This window comes from Lithobates pipiens, unplaced genomic scaffold (assembly GCF_037356315.1).
Source record: "Lithobates pipiens isolate NorthernLeopardFrog02 unplaced genomic scaffold, aLitPip1_a1.2 Scaffold_18, whole genome shotgun sequence".
Lineage (NCBI taxonomy): Eukaryota > Metazoa > Chordata > Amphibia > Anura > Ranidae > Lithobates > Lithobates pipiens.
In genome coordinates this window covers 343845248-343868012 of record NW_027507758.1, presented here as the reverse complement: position 1 = coordinate 343868012, position 22765 = coordinate 343845248, and the positions used below count along the sequence as shown (strand labels likewise).

Genomic DNA, 22765 nt, shown 5'->3' with positions numbered 1-22765 from the left:
ATGTACTGTGGCAGGTCAGCAAGTGGTTAATGTTCTTTAATCTTTCTGTAATATTTGTGTCTGAGGTTATTTGTAGATGTTTCAAGGAATGAGTTCTTGAGTTTTGCCCTGATAGAAACAACGCACCGCCCTTGTGACTACACAGTCATTATTATGAATGCTTTGCTAATTCTCCTTTGAGAAAATGTATATTGGCACAGCCTTTTATCTAAGTTGCCATGTTTTTACTTATCTTTTCTCTGAAATTAATTTAGAGAAAAGAATATATCTGCCCTTTATGATCTAAATTGAATAGTTCTCGCACAGATTACAGATGCATTAACAGTTATCAATCACACTTAAAGGCTTCTATCACAGAGAGGTGAAATTGTATTGTCATTAACCTCCAAATTGTCAAAGGAGAAATATCTGATGGGATTCAACCAAAAAGAATAGCACATTTCAAATTGCTCACTTACAGCCCTTATCTTGCTATTTTCAAATTGCATATTCACAGAAATGACAGTGCTGTTTGATTAACTGGTCCACTTGAAAATAATAATATTCATCAGGTAATAGTGTTTGGAAATAGTGTTTGGAGGAAGATTAGATGTTGCCATCCTTTATGCCCTTCAGGCCTTACATCAAGCTTTGCTTGTATTTCTACTAATATTCCCTAATAAGGGCACTGCATCTGACATGGGCAGCTAAGTGAAAGAGAAGATAAATTTACCATACAATAGCAGACCTGTATTAGTTAAATTGGAACAAAAAACATTGTGCCCACACTCGGTCACAAGTTGAGTCACTTAAGGTTTAAAAGATACCCACAGTGTTTCATTTTGTTCAAGCACGATGTTTAAACTGTACTTGCCATAATATCCCACTAACCTGTGGTTGTAATTATCATACCAATCTGCCATCCTACAGTGGTGCAACCATACATTCTATACATAACAATGTCAGGTTGTGATACATTACAAAGTGTTGCACACCACCGATTTTCATATATGTTGTAGAGTCTTGTCCACACATGCCTATGGTGATTTGTGTTAGATCATTCTGAATATAGAATGGTACTTTAAAGTGGTTTTAAAGGCAAAAATGTTTTTGTTTTTTTCTTAAATAACCAACATGTTATGCTTTGTGCAAAAGTTTTGCACAGAGCAGCAATGATCCTCCTCTTGGGTTCCCCACTTGCGCTCCTGGCTCCTCCCTCATTCTCTCAGAGCAAGCTGTGTGTTAACTCTCAAGCCAGCTCTGTGTATCCATTGACACGGCACAGCTCAGCCCCACTACCTCCTTACTGGTTGTGATTGACAGCAGCAGGAACCAATGGCTCCCACTGCTGCTTCTCTATCCAAAGAGGAGAAGGGTTTTTTTTTTTTTTTTTTATGTATGCATGGAATGCATACCTTTACTAACACTTGAATGTGGAGTTTAGTCAAGCTAATGAAATGTATTGTTTGTCTCAACCTTTACAAGGAATCCTTACACTACAGTCTTTTTTTTACCTAAATGTTATTTTGATGTGGTTTCCAAGAAGCCAGGTCAAGCTATTTTGTTAGTAATGTGTATATACTCAAATGCATCACACAACAGAGTGAGACTAGAAGTAATGAGTGGGCTACAACATATTTTACCAAAATTTTCTCAGTTGTGTGCAACCAACTCAATCACTGTAGTGTCAGTCACACTGGTACTATGAAAATGACCACATCTCATCATCCTTCACTGCCAAAATCCAGCTAGGATGTTGCTTTCTTCAAAGAAAACTGCCCAGTGGAAGCTGTACATACTATTTTGCAGTAGCCATCACTAAACATATTCTCTCATGGGACAGTTCTGCACATGAGCCCTGCAATGTTTTCCCTTTGAAAGCATCTACCACCAGTGCAACATAATTCAGTAATCTACATAAATAAGTGATTTGTAGTGGAGATTTAACTTCTGAGATAATTTGATTGTGTTGGATAATGAGTACAGTTGAGCATGGAAAGCGGTGGTAGTGTTTGGTATAGAAATCTGCCAGTATATTAGAAAATCATAGTCCTAGTATTAAAGACTTTTTTTTTTTTTTTTTTTTTTTTAAGTGTGGGATGCACACAATCAAACCGAAGGACCCTAACCAAGGGAAACACAAATGATGTGGAATAATATGAACAGCCACTAGAGGGAGCGTGGGGTTAATTCCTAAGAAAAAGTAACATTGTTACACATGTCTCAACATGGGCTATTGTAGCACAGTACAATTTTATCTCACAGAGAACAAAATTGTATCTCACTCAAAATGAATAGAATAATTTAAAAAAACCTGCCCAGAGGTGAAACTGAATGCTATCCACTAAATATGTATAGCTAATGGCCATGCTGCCACCTTGTACACAGGCTAAAACCAGATCTAAAGGGAAAAAAAGAAGTAAGGGGTGCCAGGTAGCCTCATAGTGTAGTATTACTTAATTCAGTAAAGCACAGAAACGGTAAGTCTTGCACTCATAAGTCTAGGGGGAGAACTGGCATGTAACAAAGCAGAGAGAGTCCCTTAACTAGAGATCAAGCCATCCAACTACAGCTGTCACTCCATGAGATGCCATGGGTACTGCTGACTGTAATAGATACCTTCACACGGAATCACCTTTTGCATCTTTCTGCTTGTGTCCAATCACAAAGGGTCACCCATTATGTGTATATACATATATAATTATGTACACACACACTTTCTTTAATTTAATGATTATAATCTTTATTTATTAAACTGCTTTTTTTTTATTTCACATGTTGGTTTATCTATTTCCACAGATTTTTCTCTCCTATGTTTCTAGAGGTTATGACACTTGATCAATAACAATAGTTCATTATTAGGTTACCTATGTCAGACCCAATGTAATTTTAATTTCTTTATTTTCTTTTGCACTGCTATTTTTATAATCTTTTTGTATTCTTTATTTTTTTTTTCTCTAATTTTTCCCTCTGATTATCACAAATAGTTTTAATTAAAAAATTATATTGCCAATATATGGGATGAGTTTATTTATCAATTAATTTCTAATTTGTCATATTTTTTCTGTACCTTGGGTCATTATTCATTTATTTACTTTAACAAAAATAAAGGCAATGTGGTGCTACTCCAAACCAATAACGTGACCATAAAGTATTAGTGCAAAACACCCTAAACAAAATGATTACATAGGGATGGCAAAAATAAACTCCCAAAATAATATCTGTGTTAATACCATGTATAAATAACACAACACAAAAACTACCCAGTGAGACCAAACAAATATAAAAAAAATATATAAATACCCCCCTAGGAGTTCATTATGCTGCAATACCGTTGTCGCCCTCTATGGATACTATAGAGCTTTACAGCCTAAATGTTTAGCAAAAACCCTAAAGCACAGCAGTGTGCTAAAAAATGCAATATAACAATGGAGTCACATACACTGGTTTGCAGTGTATTTCCCCCCTAGGGGGTATTTAATATATATATATATATATATATATATATATATATATATTTATATAAAAAAAAATATATATATTTTTTTTTTTTTTTTAAGAATTGGTCTCACTGGTCAGTTTTTGTGTTGTGTGTTGTTTATACATTGTATTCACACAGATACCATTTTTGAGGGGTTTTTTTTGCCCACTTTATGTATTCATTTTGTATAGGGTGTTTTGCACTAATACTTTATAGTCACTTTATTGGTTTGGAGTAGGGCTGTATTGCCTTTATTTTTGTTTATTCATTTGATATGGGGACACATGTTCATGCTGGCAGCTACTCATTAGATATCGCACTAGAGAGGTATGTACTGTGGTTGTTTAGTTATATTGTTAATTTATTTGTTTTATTTCCTAACATCTAATCAGCAGACATGTATTGCTTATTCATCAATTTTTATTCCAAATTTGATTCTTAATATGCTCCCTCATCCTGCACACATACTGCAGTGACTATTGGTGGTAATTAGGTTGGTAACACCTGCAGTGTGAGTGATAATGTTAGATGCATATAAATCCTAGAGGATTGCTGCTAGCTGATGAAGGGGAGGATCTTCTCTCCATAATGCGTCTCCCATGATCCTTTGCAATTGGACACGAGCAGGAGGAGATCTGAAGGGTGATTCTGTGTGGAGGTGTCTATCACAGTCAACAGTATACCAGTGTCCTCTCATGCAGCAGTGACAGCTAGTCACCCAGGGGTGGCTGTAGTACGATGTCCTCATCCTCTGGCTAAGGGACTCTCTCTGTTACATGCTAGTTCTCTTCCTAGACTTATCAGTGTACGAAGTCCATATTTTGCCAAAAATATATAAGCCAGTTTCAGAAACTAAATGTGCATTTATCATTTTTGTGCACATGAGCTTGCATATTGCAGCCGCAATGTATTCCTTCATATGTGCATCAGTCATGGTAGTAACCCATTTCACAAATTAATTTTTTGCAGACTAGTGCTAATGATTTAATTATTTATGGCTTTGGTTAAAATATCTACAAGTAAAGTATTTTAAAAGTATTTTTTCCATGAGCTTTGTTAAACAGAAAATGGTTTCAGTGCCAACCCCAGCACTTCACGATTAGCCCTGTTATCATGGTTCACATAGCCCTAGAGAACAAAAATAGAATGCCCTGGTTTGTTATGGCAGTGAGAAGAATGAAAAGAAGAAAGGATCACTGAAGCACACCAGACTTGTTTTATAATTTGCTGCTTTGTTTTATATTGTAACGTTTCAGTTGGTTGAAACTCCTTCATAAAAAAGGTGGTAAAGCAGCAAGTTATAAAGCAAGCTTAGCCCATTTAGCCTTGGACTGTGGCTGGGGAGATCACGATGAGAAACAGTGATAAAATATTGTGCGTCTCTGAAGGATTACTGGCTTTGTAGCTGAAATATAGGCATACTACATTGGCTTTTGAGTTGACATATAGGTGTCTTAAAGATCAACTACATTGTGGGATCTTGCTATAGACTTCATGGGCACTGAACTCTAAAAAGCGGGTGCTTATTTAGCTCAGTTTCCAAGTGCTTTCAATGTGTCATTCCTTACCAATCTCCCTTGCTTTTAAAATTTTCCTTCCTTGATTATATGTAAACAAGTGTGAAGTGGGGTTTCTGTATTAAACTTGCTTTGTATTTATAGTAAAGCTGCACGATTGTGGCTAAAACGAGAATCACAATTTTTTTTGCTTAGAATAAAGATCAGGATTCTCACAGCGTAACATCTTTCACATTATACCAAATAAGGTTTCGTTTTACGGTTTTATTTTTTAATTCATTAAAGTGTATTTTTTTTCCCCAAAAATTGCATTAGAAAGATCGCTGCGCAAATATAGTGCGGCATAAGATATTGCAACAACCGGCATTTTATTCTCTAGGGTCTCTGCTAAAATTTTTTGTTAAATTCAGATTTTAACTTGTAAGCAATAAGTGGCAGAAAAAGGTTTAGTTTTTAAGTGGTTAAACTGACCTCATTTACAGACCAAAGTTCATTCCCTTGATCTAAAAGAACAATGTTACAATGTTTTTCTTTCTCGCCTAAGCGATGTTGTGATAAAAGTTGGCAGGCTTCCTGGATTTTTTTTTTTTTTTGTCAGAAGTCTAGTTTTTCGGCTTCATGCTTCCACTTTACTTTCTAGATCCCATCCTGCTATTTGAATGGAGGTGATCATAGGTGCAGAGAGATGACATAGAAACTGCAAATTGTGTAAGTTTGCCCACTTACAAAGAAATTAAGGATCTATAATTTTATTACGAGTCTATTTTTACCAGTTCCTTGTTCACCCACCAGTGTGTACCTCTTCCCTACCAGTGACATTTACACAGTAATCAGTTGCATATTTATAGCACGGATCACTGTATAAATGTCAATGGTCCCAAAAATGTGTCAAAGGTGTCTGATCTGTCTGTTGCAATGTCGCAGTACTGCTAAAAATCACAGATCACCACCATTAGTAACAAAACAAATAATAAAAATGCCATAAATCTTTCCCATAGTTTGTATGCCATAAATCTTTTGCACAAACCAATCAGTATACACTTATTGCATTTTTTTTTTTTTTTTTTTTTAGTTTTTTTTTTTTCTTACCAAAAATATGTAGAAGAATATATATTGACTTAAACTGATGAAGACATTTTTATTTATTCTTTTTAATTGTGGATCTAGCAAAAAGTAAAATTATATATATTTTTTTTCAAAATTGTCGTTTTTAGCGTAAACAAGTAAAACCGTAGAGGTGATCAAATACCACCAAAAGAAAGCTTTATTTGTTTTGTTTGGGTACAGCATTGCTTGACTGCCCAATTGTCAGTTAAAGCAATGCAGTGCCAAATTATAAAAAGTGCTCTGGTCAGGAAGGGAGTAAAATCTCCCGGGGCTGAAGTGGTTAAATGATAGTGACAGAATATCAACCAAACATCCAGAAAAAAACGTGATAAACATGTTATAAATTGTGTTGCAGTTCAGTGAGTAAAATAAGTATTTGATCCCAAAGCAAAACATGACTTGGTACTAGATGGAAAAACCCTTGTTAGCAAGCACAGAGATGAGACCTTTCTTTTCTTGTAGTTGGTTACCAGATTTGCACACATCTCAGGAGGGATTTTGGTCCCCTCTTCTTTACAGATATTCTCTTAATCCTTAAGGTTTCTTTGCTATCGTTTGGCAACTTCCTCCATACATTTTCTATGGGTTTAAGGTCTGGAGACTGGCTAGGCCACTCCATAACCTTAATGTGCTTCTTCAGCCACTCCTTTGTTGCCTTGGCGGTATGTTTTGGGTCATTGTCATGCTGGAAGGCCCATCCATGACCCATCTACAGTGTTTTGGCTGATGGAAGAAGTTTCTCATCCAAGATTTTACAATACATTGCCCCGTCCACTGGCCCCTCAATGCGACAAAGTCCTGTACCTTTGACCCAAAAAACCTGATCGAACTACACAGGTCTCACTCCCTTCCTCTGCCAACCCTCAACCTACTTGCTGTAAAATCCCAACTGTCGAAATGACAGCTGAGTCTTGCTCTCTATCAAAGCAGAGGCTGCAACCTATGTCTGTTGATTTATAGAAGATAACATAATTTTTGCAAGCCTGTATCACCAAAAGAAAGCCTGGTTTATTTTGGAAATGGCATGATGTATATTTTACTTTATTATCTGAAGTGTAATAGTTTTTGAACAAAAAGACCCATAGCAGAAATGTAAACATTGCTTTGGTCCCTAAGGGTTTTTAATATAAAATTTAAACTCCTGTCTAATGATTTACAAAAATTACATCTGTAAATATATTGTTTGTGTATTTAGTTACACAAACCAAGAAGTAAATGTGTTTAGAGTTTTCAAATCAATCTATTAAAATAACAGTTCTGTTTGCTTAGGAAAATATGTTGAGTATGCATGTTATTACTACAAAGCTTATCATACAAAGTATGATGTAATATGTTTTCACTGTCATACTATCTGTACATTCTTCCCCAAGTGGCTATCAGTATGTGTCGCACACCTGCAGTATGCATCCTTGTAGAACTACTGCGAAAAAAATCACCAAAAAATTTAAGGAGAACTGAAGAATAATTTTTTTCCAATTAGGGCAAAATAGTCTTCCTTCCCTCACTCATCTGTACATATGTTAGATCCCTTGGACCTATCTTGTGTTTGTCTGAGTGAGTCACGGGGGAGGAGAGCAGGTAAGAACAGCCATGGTGTATACAGGTATGGATCGGTGGTGGAGTGTTATGAGGGTGAATATCGGGGGGGTGTAAATTTGGCTTTCAAGAGCACCTTTAAATTGATCTTAGAGGAACTTGAAGTGGCACATTCCCTTTAAGCCACCTAAAGTTTTTTTTTTTGTGTTCTTGATTTTTGTCCGAGATGAACTAAAGACTTGTATTGCAATAAAAGGAGCGCCGCACAACATGCACTGTATTCTTTTCTTGCTGTCTTCATTATTCACCTTTTTATCTTCACCCATTCAGTATACACAAAATGTCTTTCTTTAAAAGCTCTAACGTTTTTTTAAGCCAATCAAAATTTATACTGACCCAGAGGAGGGGACAATTTCATCTTCATTGAATAACTGTTTAAAAAAGTGGCCTTTTTATTGGGAGGAATGCAGGGTGGTCTGAACGCTCTGTCTAGATCAACTTTACATTTTGTGTTTGTTAAACAGTGTTTGTATGTACAGGCAGTCCCCGGGTTATGAACAAGATGGGGCCTGTAGGTTTGTTCTCAAGTTGAATTTGTACAGGTACATTTTTTAAGTGTAGCTCCACCCAAAAAATAAGATTTTCAGTTTTTAGGATAGCATAGGGAAGGGTTAACACCCCTGTAATGTTTGTTTTGCTGTCTGTGCCCCTGTTCAGAAGTTTTCACCTCACTTTCTGTCCCTGTGACAATTAGATTTTGAAAATTTTGGGTTGTGTTGGTGAAAAAGCTTTAGTGGAGACACCTTTTTTTTCCCCATAATAAATCTTGGCCCTTGTACACACGGTCGGAAATTTTGACCACAAAATCCATCTGATTTTTTCCGAAACTGGTGTTGCATACACATGGTCAGATAAAGTCGTTGGAAAATCCGATCGTTCGGAACGTGATGACGTTCGTTACGACAGGACTATGTTCAGGCTAGTAGCCAATAGCTTTGGTCTTGTAATTTGATCTGAGCATGCGTGGCACTTTGTCCGATCGGAATTCTCTACAAACGATCGGACAAAGTCCGATCGGATCATGTTGTCGGAAAATTTTATATCCAGCTCTCAAACTTTGTTGGTCAGACATTCTGATGGAAAAAGTCCTATGGAGCCTACACACGGTCGGATTATCCGACAACATGGTCCGAATGGACATTTTCCATCGGAATGTCCGACCGTGTACAAGGGCATACAGGAGTGAATTTCACTTCCCAGGGGTAGATTTGCTCTTACTTCCTGTTGTCTCCCTCAGTTTGTAAGTCAGATTTTTGTAACTCGGGGACCACCTGTATTTGTAATATTTGCGAGGAAAAGTGTTAGGGCTGTTTCATCCTTGCCTTTGAATGCATGTTCTCAAAGCAATACTAACTATTCAGAGCCATTCCTAATAAGCATCTTGCTTGGAAATACCTTACTAACAGTAGTGCTAATTGCACTCTTCTGGATGTTGTGATTCAGGTCAATTCTATTGGCCCATTTAAATGCATCTAAAGTCCCACCTACAATCCAGATGTTGGTGTGCAAATCCAGTGTGATCCTTGGTTATAGCATAAATACAAAGTAACAAATGTGTGCTTACAATAATTTATTTCTGCAAATGAGACAATAGGCAAGACCTAGTAGGCACTATATGAAAAAAAATCATGTTTACATTTTTTTCTTCACAGGCTTCTATTAAAAGAATATATAATATCCAGATGACCATCCTGTCTGTGTTTTTATGTATCAATGTAATCTTTTAATGATGCCCAGATTTCAGTTAAACATATGTCCACTTATCAAATGACACGAGTGACAAAAATAGTTATTAGAATGGAAAGAAAATTTTTTGGAACAGAGGTAAGGCTGCAGTGATATTTGGAAGGATAGAAATAGTGAACAGGACTATAAAGGTGTAATTATACAGGTTTCCACAATGACAAAATTGACATATAAAGGTAACAATGTAAATTTGATAGAGCTGCGCTGGTAACGGTTCTACACATATATTGTAGTAGTTCTGAGCTTTTTGTAGATTGCTATCATGTAATGATTGTGGATGCCACAGAGATCTGTCATTACAAGGCTGCTTTAAATGGAACAGCTTCTAAGTGTCACAGAATAATGTCAGCCATGCATTGGAAATCCATGCAGCTGCTGGTTGTGCTTGTGTTTTAACTGCAACATTCTATTCTTGTGCTTCACAGATGAATCAACAGATGAGTGCAATGAATCTGAATGGAGCAAGCAATATGATGGGATTTGGTCAGCCAGCAAACACTGTCGGAGCGGGATGGTCAGGGAATGCTGCTGGTCAGACTCTAAGTACACAACTATGGAAATGAGAAGAGCCCATGAGACTTCATCAAGAGGAACCATTTGACATTCCTTGCTTTAATGCACACCAATACCCCTTGTTTTAAATATGTATATATTAAGCTCTCTCTTCCAAATGTTTATAAAGAGGCTTGTCCCGTCACCTTGTCAGGTCTGATGGTAGTGAAAAAGGGTACATTTACATATCAATACTTTTTCATGATTTTTAACTCTTTATAAACCTACGTGTTCTTACATGTTTTATTGTGCTATGGTTTAAAGGGACTGGATATAATTGGTGTTTTTCCAATTTCCTAATGCAATACCTAGCACCCAATCCCAAATTGCCCTTTGGTTATTCAAAACAAAAATCTAGTCATACCAAGATATGATTGCTTTGCCAGATTGATTGTAAATGTATCGCCAGACACCTCTACTTGTGTATCTTTTTTGGATGTTCATTTATCATTAGCTGTGATGTAATTAAGGTGTGCTGAACAAGTACCACCATACATGAAAGCAACATAAGTCTGGATGACATGCTTTGAAAAATTTGGGGTTAAGATAATGGAACTGACAAACTTCTGTTTACATCAAAGCTAAAAAATAGAAAATAATTTTTAGAATGTGTACAAGCTTCACTCATGGACTTTTCACTCTTCCGTGAAGTAAACACAGGTCTCTCCCTAAAAGGTACATCCAGATTTATGCCAGTGATCGTGTTTACATTTTAAGGTGCCTAGTATTAATGAGCTGTTTTCTCCCATGTATTAATCTATGAACCTACAGATTGTTTGTATTTAATGCAGCCCTTCGGGCTATATAGTTTATTACTTAGTACCGACAAGGCAAATGGTTAATCTGTGTGCTGTAGTTTTGTAAGTGGAATGTTCTGTAAAATAAGTAACCATTTTACTTTTATCACATAGGGCCAAATCAACACACTTCCAAATTATCCTGCTGCTGGTTTGTCTAAAAGCATTTAGGTGATGGGATGACACATGCAGTCATTGTACAAAAAAGCATACAAGCTGTAAAATATCAAACACAACACAGGTGGGGGCACGTTTTATGTTGACTTCAGGCAAAATTAGGTGATCCGTGGACTATGGAGTAAATGTCCAGGTATGCTTCGAAGCTATGGCATAGCTCATTTGTTCTCCTTAGTCCTGCAATAGAAGTGTGGGGTGCACTCCCAGCACCTGGTGTCTGAGGCCCAGTAGCTTCTCCGGTTTAATGCACAGTGTCTTTAATTCTCTGTATTCCGGTGACTTGAAGCTTTGGCTGAAAGCCAAGCCATGATCAATATGGGTGAAGGAATGGCAGCTCCTCAATCATTTTTAAGGTCCATATCAAAAGATCCATATGGTGCCCACTTTTCAGGATTCCATGTGATGACATTTGACTATCATACCTCAATTTTAATTGTATCCTGAGGATGTTTGGGCTCATTAGCTAGATTTACCTTTTCTGTTCGTGTATGCCACACTAGAACCTGAAAGAAAAATTTCACAAACCAGTTACTATTTTCTTAATATGCTGCTTTTGAAAAAAAAATGACAAAATCAATATGAACGTGATCTTCAATGTGTGTGGCCCACTCTGACTAGATCTTTTTGAAGTGGTATGTAACATGTTCTGTACACGGGAGACTGTAAGGAATCACCCCCACGAATGTGGGATTAGTGAGGGCATATTTTATCTCTGACAAGCATATATTGTTCAACCCTGTCCATAAGTTTAGTTTTTGAGTTAACACTTTTGGAATGTTTAAATTATAAATGCAATTGTGTTTTTTTTTTTTTTTCTTTTATTTCATACACTGCTAAGACCTGAACTACATGGCTGATTTTGATCTTGTGTTGAACCTTCACTGGCAGTGGCTTATTTTTCAACACTAAGATTATAGTTGCTGCAAGTGTGATGATTGTCAGAGGTAAACTTTGTTAGTAACTCTACAATTCCCCATGTAGTTTACATGGTTTAGATCAAATAAAACGTTTTTTTATTTGGTTTTAGTTGGTCATTAGAAATCTATTTTTTATTTACTTTTTTCTTTAATCAGTTTATTTTGGCTGTGATTTTAATTTTCTCTTTTGTCTTCTGCTTTTATTCATGTCGAGAGCTTAAAAAAATGACAATACAAAATACTAGCAAGTTAGTTTTGTTTTATTTTATGACCTTTTTATCTTCATTTAATTAACCAGTAGTACAGATGCATTGTTAAAACTGATGCTTCTCTTGAAGCTTGTGAGGTTATAACTAATGTTCATGGAGCCCAGAAATGATAGAACTTTTCCAGAGAAAAAAAAAACTTGATTTTCAACTTTGTGTATTGTCCCAATGTCAACTGTAGAGCTATGGACTGAATGTAGTAATGAATAAACTATGATGAACAAGGTATCTATAAAAAAATAAAATTCTGATGTCACATTTGGAGGTTTTACCTTTGTGCAGTTATCGGCTTTTGGCTCAAGTTCTTCCACCTTGGTAATCTGCTTTAGAAAATCTGATTCTTGCATTCCTGGCTGAGAACCTCGTCGTTTAAATACTGCTTTGGGGCTTGAAAGAATCACTTGTAGGCTGACAGCAAATCCTGGAACACAACAAAGATCAAAATAAGAAGACAGTTTTATGGTTTGCTAAGGAAAAAAAAATCACTTTGAAAAGGGATAGTTTGAAAATGTATTATAGTCACCAAGGGACATTCGGGGGCCTTTTAGGGCAACTGGGTAAATATAAATACCGGTAAGCATCTTCTTCAGCTGGTAAAAATTGTCAGAAAAATATTTCTCTAACAGAGAATTTTGTTATCTTCAGCTTTTAAAAACAAAAAAAATAAAACAGAAGGTAAACACTAAACCTATATTAAAACGTATGGCTGCGTACATTGCCTTATTTAGATTTTCCTTCTTTTCCTGGCCCAGAAATGGAATGCAACAGGACGTGAAAGGAGTTCTCTAGTAAGTAAAGGGATTTCCAATCTTGGTTGTTACAGAAACAAGTGTGTTCATAAGATTTACCCATGCCTTTTGCTCAGGTTATATCTGTAAATCTTTAGACTTTTTTTCTCATCGCTTTTTGTGGCAGAAATAATTGAGTATTGTCTGTAATGCTTTTTTTTTATTTGCACTAATACAATTTTTCAAGACAAGCTTTCGGGGTATGTCCCCTTATTCAAGGCTCAAGCAGTACTCCTTGAACCTTGAAGAAGGGGACATGCCATAAAAGCTTGTCCTGAAAAATTGTATGTTAGTGCAAATAAAAAAATCACAGGCAGTACTCAATTGTTTCTGATGCAAGTGCACTAATTGGCATCACTTTGTGTCCATGACCATGGTCACCAGAGCAAATAGAAATAGTGCATTCCACCTATAGGGTCATAGGCCGCAATAAACACTTGGCAGTGGTACTAACCTATCTCCAGTCTGTCCAAAACCAAAAATAAAGTTTTGCTATACATACATTTTAAACTTTTTAAAGAGTACATTTGAAAGAGTAATTCCACTTTTGTTGCCAGAACAATTCCCTCAGGGTAATCAATATACATTGCAAGGTCCTTAAACTTTATTGCATATTCCTACCATGTGCAAAATTAATCTGAATGGGAGTGACTTTTTCATTATCGGTCAATATACTTGCAGTGTTCTACTGAAGAAAATTGCAGGGTCTGAATCCCTCTCTAAGTGATCAACCGTAGTGCATATAATCTGACTCTATAATCTGAGTTGAATCCCAACTTCTTTGAAAATTAGTCTTGAACAATGCATTTATCTTTGAACCATTAAAAAGGAACAGTCATTTTGAATCTCATTCAATTACAATATAACTTGTGTAGCATTTGTTTGTTATAATATTTTTTTTAATCTATTTTTCCCATGAAAGTGGAGTTGCCATTTAACTTTTTTAAGTGAGTTAGTTATTTAGGAGTAATTTTATTGCCAAGTTTATCTAGAACAGTGGCTAGAAACAATTGCCACATACATTAGAAAAAGCAACAGTATCTTAATTAGGAAACCATTGGCACATACTGTATATTCCAATCCATTCATATTTACAGTAATTGATATGTAGGATAATGTGCCAACTGCTGTAACTTTCAAGGATGCTAGAAGTAAATTGAAGCGTTTAGTGAAATGTATAATACTACAAGCTGAGTGCAGGTACAAAAGTTACCAAATTTGGATGGCCTAAAATGCTTAGTATGGTCAATATTCACATCTTAACTTATAAAGAAAGTTGAAAGTACTTTCCTGCAATATAAAAAAAAGTCTGTATATACTGCGCTAAACTATAAACATAAAAATAAAAAGCAGCTGCTAGAAGTACAATACACACAATTGAAACAAGGCAAATATATGTAGCAGCGCTAAAAAATATATTAAGTGCCAATAAATTAACAGTCATTCACACCATATAAGGATTGGTTATAGTGACATATTAAAATATATAAAAGTGAATCCATGCGTAAAAATAGTGATTAAAGTAAATATATAACGTCTTTAGTGAGTATAAATTCTGAAGCAGAATTGATAACGAATTATTCCCTTTGTGAAAATCATACACAAAAAAGCACACAGTGATTCCAAGTGAGATCCATCACCACATGCGACCACCTTAAGAAATGGAGGCTTACCTACTCACAAGCGAAAAAAGAATGTCAAAGGAAGGTAACAAATTCGCATGTGGTGATGGCTCTCACTTGGAATCACTGTGTGCTTCGTTGTGTATGATTTTCATGAAAGAAAAAATGTTTCATTAATTCCTCTTCAGAATTTATATTCACTAAAGACTTTATTTACTTTAATCACAATTTTTTTTATAGATTTTGATATTTTAATAATATGTCACTATAATCAATCCTTATATGGTGTGAATAACTGTTAATCTATTAATTGGCACTTAATATATTTTTTAGCGCTGCTACATATATTTGCCTTACTTTCCTGCAATGCTGGTCTTTCCTTTTATATCCATGTATGCAAAAGCATTGAGCACTGTTACAACTGCATTAACAATGTAAATATGCTCAAGGTAATTGTGTCCTACCCAAGTTATGTAAGTTATTAGGTCAATATAAATATTTCAAAAGAATTTTGGAATGTTGATTTGCAACTGGTTAGCTTCCGAATAAAAAAACATTGTTTTAATGGTTTATAATACACAGGCCAGGTTTGTTTTGATATGTACAATGCTGTGAATTTTTTTGCCCCCTTTCTGATTTTTTTTATTTTTTGCATACCGTATTTCTCACACTTAAATGATTCAGATCATCAAACAAATTGTATTACACAAAGATAACCCGAGTAAATACAAAAAGTAGTTTTTAAATGATGGCTTAATTAAGGCAAAAAAGCTGTCCAAACCTGCCTGGCTTTATGTGAAAAAGTAATCGCCCCCTAAACCTAATAACTGGTTGTGCCACCTTTGGCTTTGGCTAGGCCATTCCAAAACCTAAATTTTGCTTTGTTTTTAACCATTTGGAGGTAGACTAGCTGTTGTGTTTTTGGATCATTGTCCTGCTGCATAACCCAAGTGCACTTGAGGTCACGAACTGATGGCCAGACATTCTCCTTTAGGATTTTCTGGTAGAGCTCAGAATTCATGGTTCCATTAATTATGGTAAGTCATCCAGGTCCTGAAGCTGCAAAGCAGCCCCAGACCATGACGCCATGTCTGACTGTTGGTATGATTTTCTTGTTATGAAATGCTGTATTCCTTTTATGCCAGATGTAACAGGACACACACCTTCCAAAAAGTTGAATTTTTTTGTCGCATCAGTCCACAGAATATTTGCCTAAAATTCTTGAGGATAATCAATATTTTTTGGGTAAATGTGAGATGAGCCTTTGTGTTCTTTTTGGTCAGCAGTGGCTTTGGCCTTGGAACTCTCCCATGGATGCCATTTTTGCCCAGTCTTTCTTATTGTTGAATCATGAACACTGATCTTACCTGAAGCAAGTGAGGCCTGCAGTTCTTTAAATGATGTTCTGGGTTCTTTTACGACCTCCTGGATGAGTCGTTGTCATGCTCTTGGAGTAATTTTTGTAGGCTGGCTACTCTTGGAAAGGTTCACCAATGTTCCAAGTTATCTCTATTTGTGGATAATGGCTCTCCTCGTGGTTCACTGTAGTTCCAAAGCCTTAGAAATGGCTTTGAAACCCTTCCTAGACCGATACATGTTTGTTTCTAATCTGTTCTTGACTTTTCTTTAGATTGTGGCATGATGTGTGGCTTTTTGTGATCTGTTGGTGTGCTTCGCTTTGTCAGACAGCTTGTATTTATGTGATTTCTTGATTCAACAGGTCTGGCAGTAATGAGGCCTGTGTGTGGCAAGTGAAATTTAACTCCGCTTTCAGAGACTAATAAGTTCAGTGTTTGCAACCTTTCTTCATAACTAATATCCTCCAGACCCTTTATTAGCTTTGTTGCTCTTCTTTGTACTCGTTCCATTTCCTGTACATCCTTCTTGAGGCCTGGAGCCCAAACTGGACGTCATACTCCAGGTGAGGCCATACCAGAGTCTTATAGAGTGGGGTAATTATTGCTTTATCCCTGGAGTTAATCCCCTTTTTAATGCATGCCAATATCCTGTTTGCTTTGTTAGCAGCAGCTTGGCATTGCATACCATTGCTGAGCCTATCATCTACTAGGACCCCCAGGTCCTTTTTCCATCCTAGATTCCCCCATAGGTTCACCCCCTAGTGAGTAGATTGCATTCATATTTTTGCCACCCAAATTAATTATTTTACGTTTTTCTACATTGAACTTAATTTGCCATGTAGTTGCCCACCCCATTAATTTGTTCAGATCTTCTTGCAAGGTCCCACATCCTGCTGATTAGTTATTGCCCTGCTTAGCTTAGTGTCATCCGCAAATACAGAGATTGAACTGTTTATCCTCCAGGTCGTTTATGAACAAATTAAACAGGCTTGGTTCCAGCACAGGACCCAACTTCCAACCCCTGACCATTCCGAGTATTCCCCATTTATCGCCACCCTCTGAATTCACCCTTCTAGGCAGTTTTCAATCCATGTATTACCTATGGTCCATGCCAACGGACCTTACTTTGTACAGTAAACATTTATAGGGAACTGTTTCAAATGCTTTTGCAAAATCCAGATACACCACGTCTACAGGCCTTCCTTTATCTAGATGGCAGCTCACCTCCTCATACAATGTTAATGTATTGGTTTGGCAAGAACGATTCTTCATGAATCTATGCTGCTTACTGCTAATGATTAGTTTTCATTACTAAAATCTTGTATATAATCCCTTATCATCCACTCCAAGAGCTTGCATACTATTGATGTTAGGCTAACTGGTCTGTAATTCCCAGTGATGTATTTTGGTCCTTTTTTTAAATATTTGTGCTACGTTGGCTTTTCTCCAATCAGTTGGTACCATTCCAGTTAGTAGACTCCGCAAAAATGAGGAACAATGGACTGGCAATTACTTGACTGAGTTCCCCAAGTATCTTCTGGTGCAAGCCATCTTGTCCCGGTGATTTATAAAAGTTATGTTTCCCAAGTCTATTTCTATTACTAATTCTGTGCTCGGTTAGCTCATGAGGGTGCTTCCTGTTATGTGGCATGAGGACAAACGCTGCAGTTTTGGTTACTGAAGCTCCCCCCGATTCCCTCTTGAAGACTGAGGGGAAGAATAAATTCAATAGCTTCGCCATCTCCCCTTCCTTTGTAACCAGATGTCCTTCCTCATTCTTTATGGGGCCAGTATGGTCTGTCTTCCCTTTTTTACTGTTTATATACTTAAAGAATTTCTTGATTTATTTTTTTTGATCTCCTCCGCTAGGTGTCTTTCGTGTTCCAACTTAGCCAACTTAATTGCACTGTTGCATATCTTTTTGTATTCTTTGTAAAGTCTGAATGCTGATGATGATCCCTCAGCCTTGTATTTTTTGAAGGCCTTTTCCTTTTCTTTTATATGCATTTTTACATTGGAGTTAAGCCATCCAGGACTTTGGTTCACTCTTTTAAATGTATTTCCTAATGAGATGCACTGGCTAACTAATATTTAATATGCTCTTAAAGCAAACCCATCTCTCCTCTGTGTTCTTTATTTCTAACATTTATTTCCCAATTTATATCTTTGAGCAAGGTTCATAGTTTATGTAGTTGGCTTTTTTTGAAATTCCGTGCCTTTGTGTTCCCCTTGTATTTCCTATTTGTGCGAATTATACTGTAGCCAATTAACCTATGATCGCCGTTTCCTAAATTGCCCTGTATTTTCACTTTCGTGATCAGGTCCGTATTGTTGGTAATCGGTAGATCTAGTAACGCCTTGTTTATAGTTAGTGCGTCTACCATCTGACCCATGAAATTGTCCTGCAAGACATTTAGAAACCGGCAAGCCTTAGACAAATGTGTGGTTCCCTCCGCTCAGTCTATGTCTGGATATTTATAATCCCCAATTATGATAACACTTCCCATCCTTGCTGCTAATCCAAATTGTGATAAGTGGTTCGTCCCCCCCTCCTCCCTCAGGTTACAGTACTATTTTCCCCTTAGCTTCATACTTTTGGAGAGCTACCCATAAGGATTCTACCTCCTCCCTAGCTCCCTTATTGATGTCACCTCTCACATTCACTTATACATTATTCTTGATATATAGGCATACCCCCCCCCCCTTTTTTACTCTCTATATCCCTGCCATTAAGTGAATACCCTTGAATGGTTGCCAGCCAATAATGAGAGCTGTTGAACCAAGTCTCTGACATTCCCACAAAATCTAAATCCTCGTTCAACATTATCTACAGTTCATCCATCTTGTCTGCTAGGCTCCTGGCACTTGTGAACATGCTACGTAGTTTAGATGGGTCGCATACTGTCCTCTTATTGGGTGTTCTGAGATTGCAAATAGGACTGGTTACTATACTTACCTCGGGTTTATGTTCTTTATGACTATCTTTACCTCTGGAGCCTCTCCCCAACGCCTAGTTTAAATACCCCTCTAACTTTTCAGTCATCTTCACTCCCAGCAGATCTGCACCCTCCTCATTTAGGTTCAGTCTGTCCTTTCTATAGAACTGGTGACCGACTGAGAATCTGGCCCAGTTCTCCAGGAACCCAAACCCCTCCTTAATACACCAGCTCCTCAGCCACTTGTCTATTTCCCCAATCTCCCTCTGCCTTTCTGGTGTGCCTCGAGGTACCCAGTAGTATTCCTGAGAATACTACCTTGGAGGTCCTTTTCCTCAATTTAGCTCCCAAGTCTCTAAAATCGTTCTTTAGGATACACGAGTAAAGGTACAACAGATGTCAAAATGCTAAAGCCTGAGAAATTACATTTAGGTGTGCCCTGGAATATTAAACTGATTGTAAAGTCTTATTTTTTTTGTTTATATAAAAAAAAATAGTTATACTTCCTCTGTGCCGTAGATTTGTACAGAGCAGCCTGAATCCTCATTTTCTCGAGTCCTTCTTCTGTGCTCCTGGCTCCCCTCTCCTGTCGAGTGCCCCCCACAGCAAGCAGCTTGTTATGGCGAAAGCCGAGCCACAGCTCCCTGTATTCATTCAGACATGGTGCCCCGGCCCAGCCCCCTCTCTCTCCTGACTGACTTGGATTGACTGCAGCGGGGCCCAGTGGCACTGCTGCTGCATTTCAGCCAATCGGGAGGGAGAGTCTCGGATGGCCAAGACAGTCATGGGGCTCAGGTAAGTATTGGGGGGCTGAAGGTGGCTGCTAAACGCAATAGGTTTTTTATCTTAATGCATTGAATGCAATAAGATAAAAAACCTTCTGACTTTACAACCTCTTTACCTCAAAATATGGCTTATCTGAAAATAAACTATGGTTTCCTTTTTAAAAACGCACTTTCGCACAGTAGAATTTGTAGGGCATTACTCTAAAGTTAAGCATTTGTTTATATGTCTTGTGTAATTGCACAAGATCTATATAATTTTTCTATGCTTAGAGGACCTCAATTGTGGAAACTGTATCCAAAAAAGGAAAGCAGATAGCAAACTACCTGTAACCAGTACTTCCTGTAGTCTCCCTGCAGCCTATCTTTAAACCATTACTGACTTACTATGTCTTGTGTCTCTGTGTGGAGGTAGTCCTCCCGATAAGGAAGGAGCGCCCTGCTTCTCTATGTGAAAGCTGCCCTGTGATGACTGGTGATTTGATAACTGTTGGGAGAATATTTAACCACTTATGGACCACATGCCATAGTTTTACGTAGCTACTTAGAAGAGGAATATTGTTATGGCAGCAGCTAGCTGTCATAACCCCAGTATCCTCCTCTTCAGCGGGCGGTCCACTTTCAGATAAAAGTGGTCTCTGACAGATTCATCGTAAGATCGCTTTTATCGGCGGCGGGAGAGTGCCCCCCTTTCCCTCTGCTTCCTGGAGCTGCCGGCAGCGGCGGAGGCAATTGGTTCTTCTCTCTGTTAGGCATGGAGGTGAGTGAGAAGATGGCCCCCACCCGGCTCCATATCATTGCATATCCATAGCTCTAACGGACATTTTTTTCAAATGACATTTAATTTATTTATTTTTCATCTCCCTGTTCTGCCTCTCCGTGTCACGATCGTGGGCCACCAGCGGATATAGAGTCAGTGGGTATGTGAGCCCACTAGCCACCGATGACGCAGTGACGTATGGGTATGTTGTTTTGCACACCCGTGCCACTTTGCTGACATATAGCCTAAGCTGGTTGACAAGTGGTTAAGAGGTCCTGTCATGCTTTTTTTTTCTATTACGAGGGATGTTTACATTTCTTTTAATAGGAATAAAAGTGACACGTTTATTTCTATGCAAAATAAGAAAAAAAAAATTCCTGCCGAGCTTGCGTGCAGAAGCAAATGCATACATGAGTAGCACCCACCAACTGTTCAAACCACACGTGTGAGATTTTTTTAAATGTCGCCTATGGAGATTTTTAAGGGTAAAAGTTTGTCACCATTCCACAAGTGGGCGCAATTGTGTAAGAGTATCTTTCACAATCTAAAAAAAAAAAATTTAGGCTAACTTTACTGTTGTCTTATTTTTTCCAAAAAAAGCTAATTATATATATATATATATATATATATATATATATAGTTTGGGGGTTTTAAGTAATTTTCTAGCAAAAAAAATGTTTTTAACTTGTTAACGCCAAATCTCAGAAAATAAGTAATTTTCTAGAAAAAAAAAATTCCCCTAAAACCCCCAAACATTATATATACATCCAGCTCCATTGCTGTAGGCTTTGCATTTTTTATCCTCCTATTGTGTTTACATTCTTCTACATTTAAACCAAGTTTCCACATCCTGCTTCATTCCCTCCCCCCCCCCTTTTTTTTCCCCTACTTTTTCACAAGGAGAGAGGATGTACATAATTAAGTGTTTGAATTTGAAACCTTGGATTTCCAAATTTGGGACAAATCTGACTGTAAATCTATGGATCCTTCATTGAACATAAGATGCCTATTATAAGCTATGTTGCACAACTCAATTTTCTTTATAAATCTGAATAGTGGGTTTGCAGTATGTTTGCTATTACATTTCTCAACAAAACTAAATGTATACCTATGAATGGAATAAGGAACACAACTTTATGGCTAATAACCAACATCAATCATGAAGAGGAAGAGAGAGGGTATGGGTACCCATGTAGAAAAGTAAAGAATTTCAAGGGTAGAAAAGTGTGTGTGTGTGTGTGTGTGTGTGTGTGTGTGTGTGTGTGTGTGTGTGTGTGTGTGTGGGGGGGGGGGGGGGGGGGCTATAATGGTCAAACAGGGACAGCCCACACCCTACGAGACCTTTCCCTTAGACCTTGTACACATGATCTGAATATTCGGCCATTGTGTATGGCAGCCTGTCCAATAGAAGCCGGCCAAATGTCTGGCTTCTGCAGAACGGCATGCCAGAGAAGCATCTGCTCATTGGCATATGATCAGTGCTCACAGTCAAGTTCCCCTGTCAGAACAAAATAGCTCAGGGGGCGGATCGCTGAACTAACACTGCATACCTAGTACAGATACCTCCTCGTGAGCTCAATAGTTTTTTCATTTTGGGTTTTTTTTTTTTCGTTCAGCCCACTGGGTTGAATGAAATAAAAAAAAATCTGTATGTACCAGGCGTTCGCTACATTAGTTACCTCGCAATATACTAATGCGTAGACAGAAGAGCCTGCTGGCTGGCCAAGAAAGATACCCTCTAATTCAGCCATGCAAGAGTATTCAAGCCAGTAAAAACATTTCAGAATAAATTTCTCTTCTGTCCCCCTTAGGGCACTAATCAGGCTCTCCATGTGCCAGATAGCCTCAACCTTATAAAACCATTGTGTCAGATGGTGCAATTGTGGATTTCCACAATCAGGAAGCTTTAACCAAGTGTCTTGCCACTGATTTTCTTGTACACCGGCATTAGAGAATGGTGTAAAAGAAAGAAAGCGGGCATAATGGAGAACCTGATTGTAAATATCTGAACAATAGCGTGGACTTGCTTCCAAAAATAGAGCAAAAATATGTAGTATTTCGCCTCTGTAAGTCACAATGTCTGGAAGGGTAGAATCAATGTAATGTCACGGGTGTACAGTGCCACCGTACCATAATTTTATGTCTAGATTCCTGGTACTTATTTCTAAAGGAACATTTGTAGGATAGGGTTAGGATTTTGGAACAAACCATAGTGGACAGATCTATTTCAGGGTCTTTCTCCCATAAATCTAAAAAAAAAAACTGACTATTGGGTGTGAAGTTTCAGTCATCATTAGTTTAAAAATAACACGCCCATTCAAAAATAGTCAATGTTTGATTGTACGATTGTCGTCAGGCAGTGATTTAAAAAAAAATAGGAATGT

At 37.4% G+C, this 22765-nt stretch overlaps 2 protein-coding genes across 3 annotated transcripts in view; one reads left to right on the top strand and one right to left on the bottom strand.

Moving 5' to 3' along the window:
* SMAP1 (small ArfGAP 1) overlaps positions 1-12393 on the top strand; it is a 453919-nt gene extending 441526 nt beyond the window's left edge. For both annotated transcript variants that reach the window (XM_077487401.1, XM_077487402.1), the window contains one exon: positions 9852-12393. In XM_077487401.1, the coding sequence (XP_077343527.1) occupies positions 9852-9989 (138 nt within the window). In that variant the 3' untranslated portion in view covers positions 9990-12393. The remainder of the gene's footprint in view (positions 1-9851) is intronic.
* Positions 9236-22765, bottom strand: part of B3GAT2 (beta-1,3-glucuronyltransferase 2) — a 207001-nt gene continuing 193471 nt past the window's right edge. Inside the window, exons 3-4 of the mRNA XM_077487403.1 lie at positions 12408-12556; positions 9236-11455 (exon numbers count right to left, since the gene is read on the bottom strand). Coding sequence (XP_077343529.1) covers positions 11369-11455; positions 12408-12556 — 236 coding nt within the window. The 3' untranslated portion in view covers positions 9236-11368. The remainder of the gene's footprint in view (positions 11456-12407; positions 12557-22765) is intronic.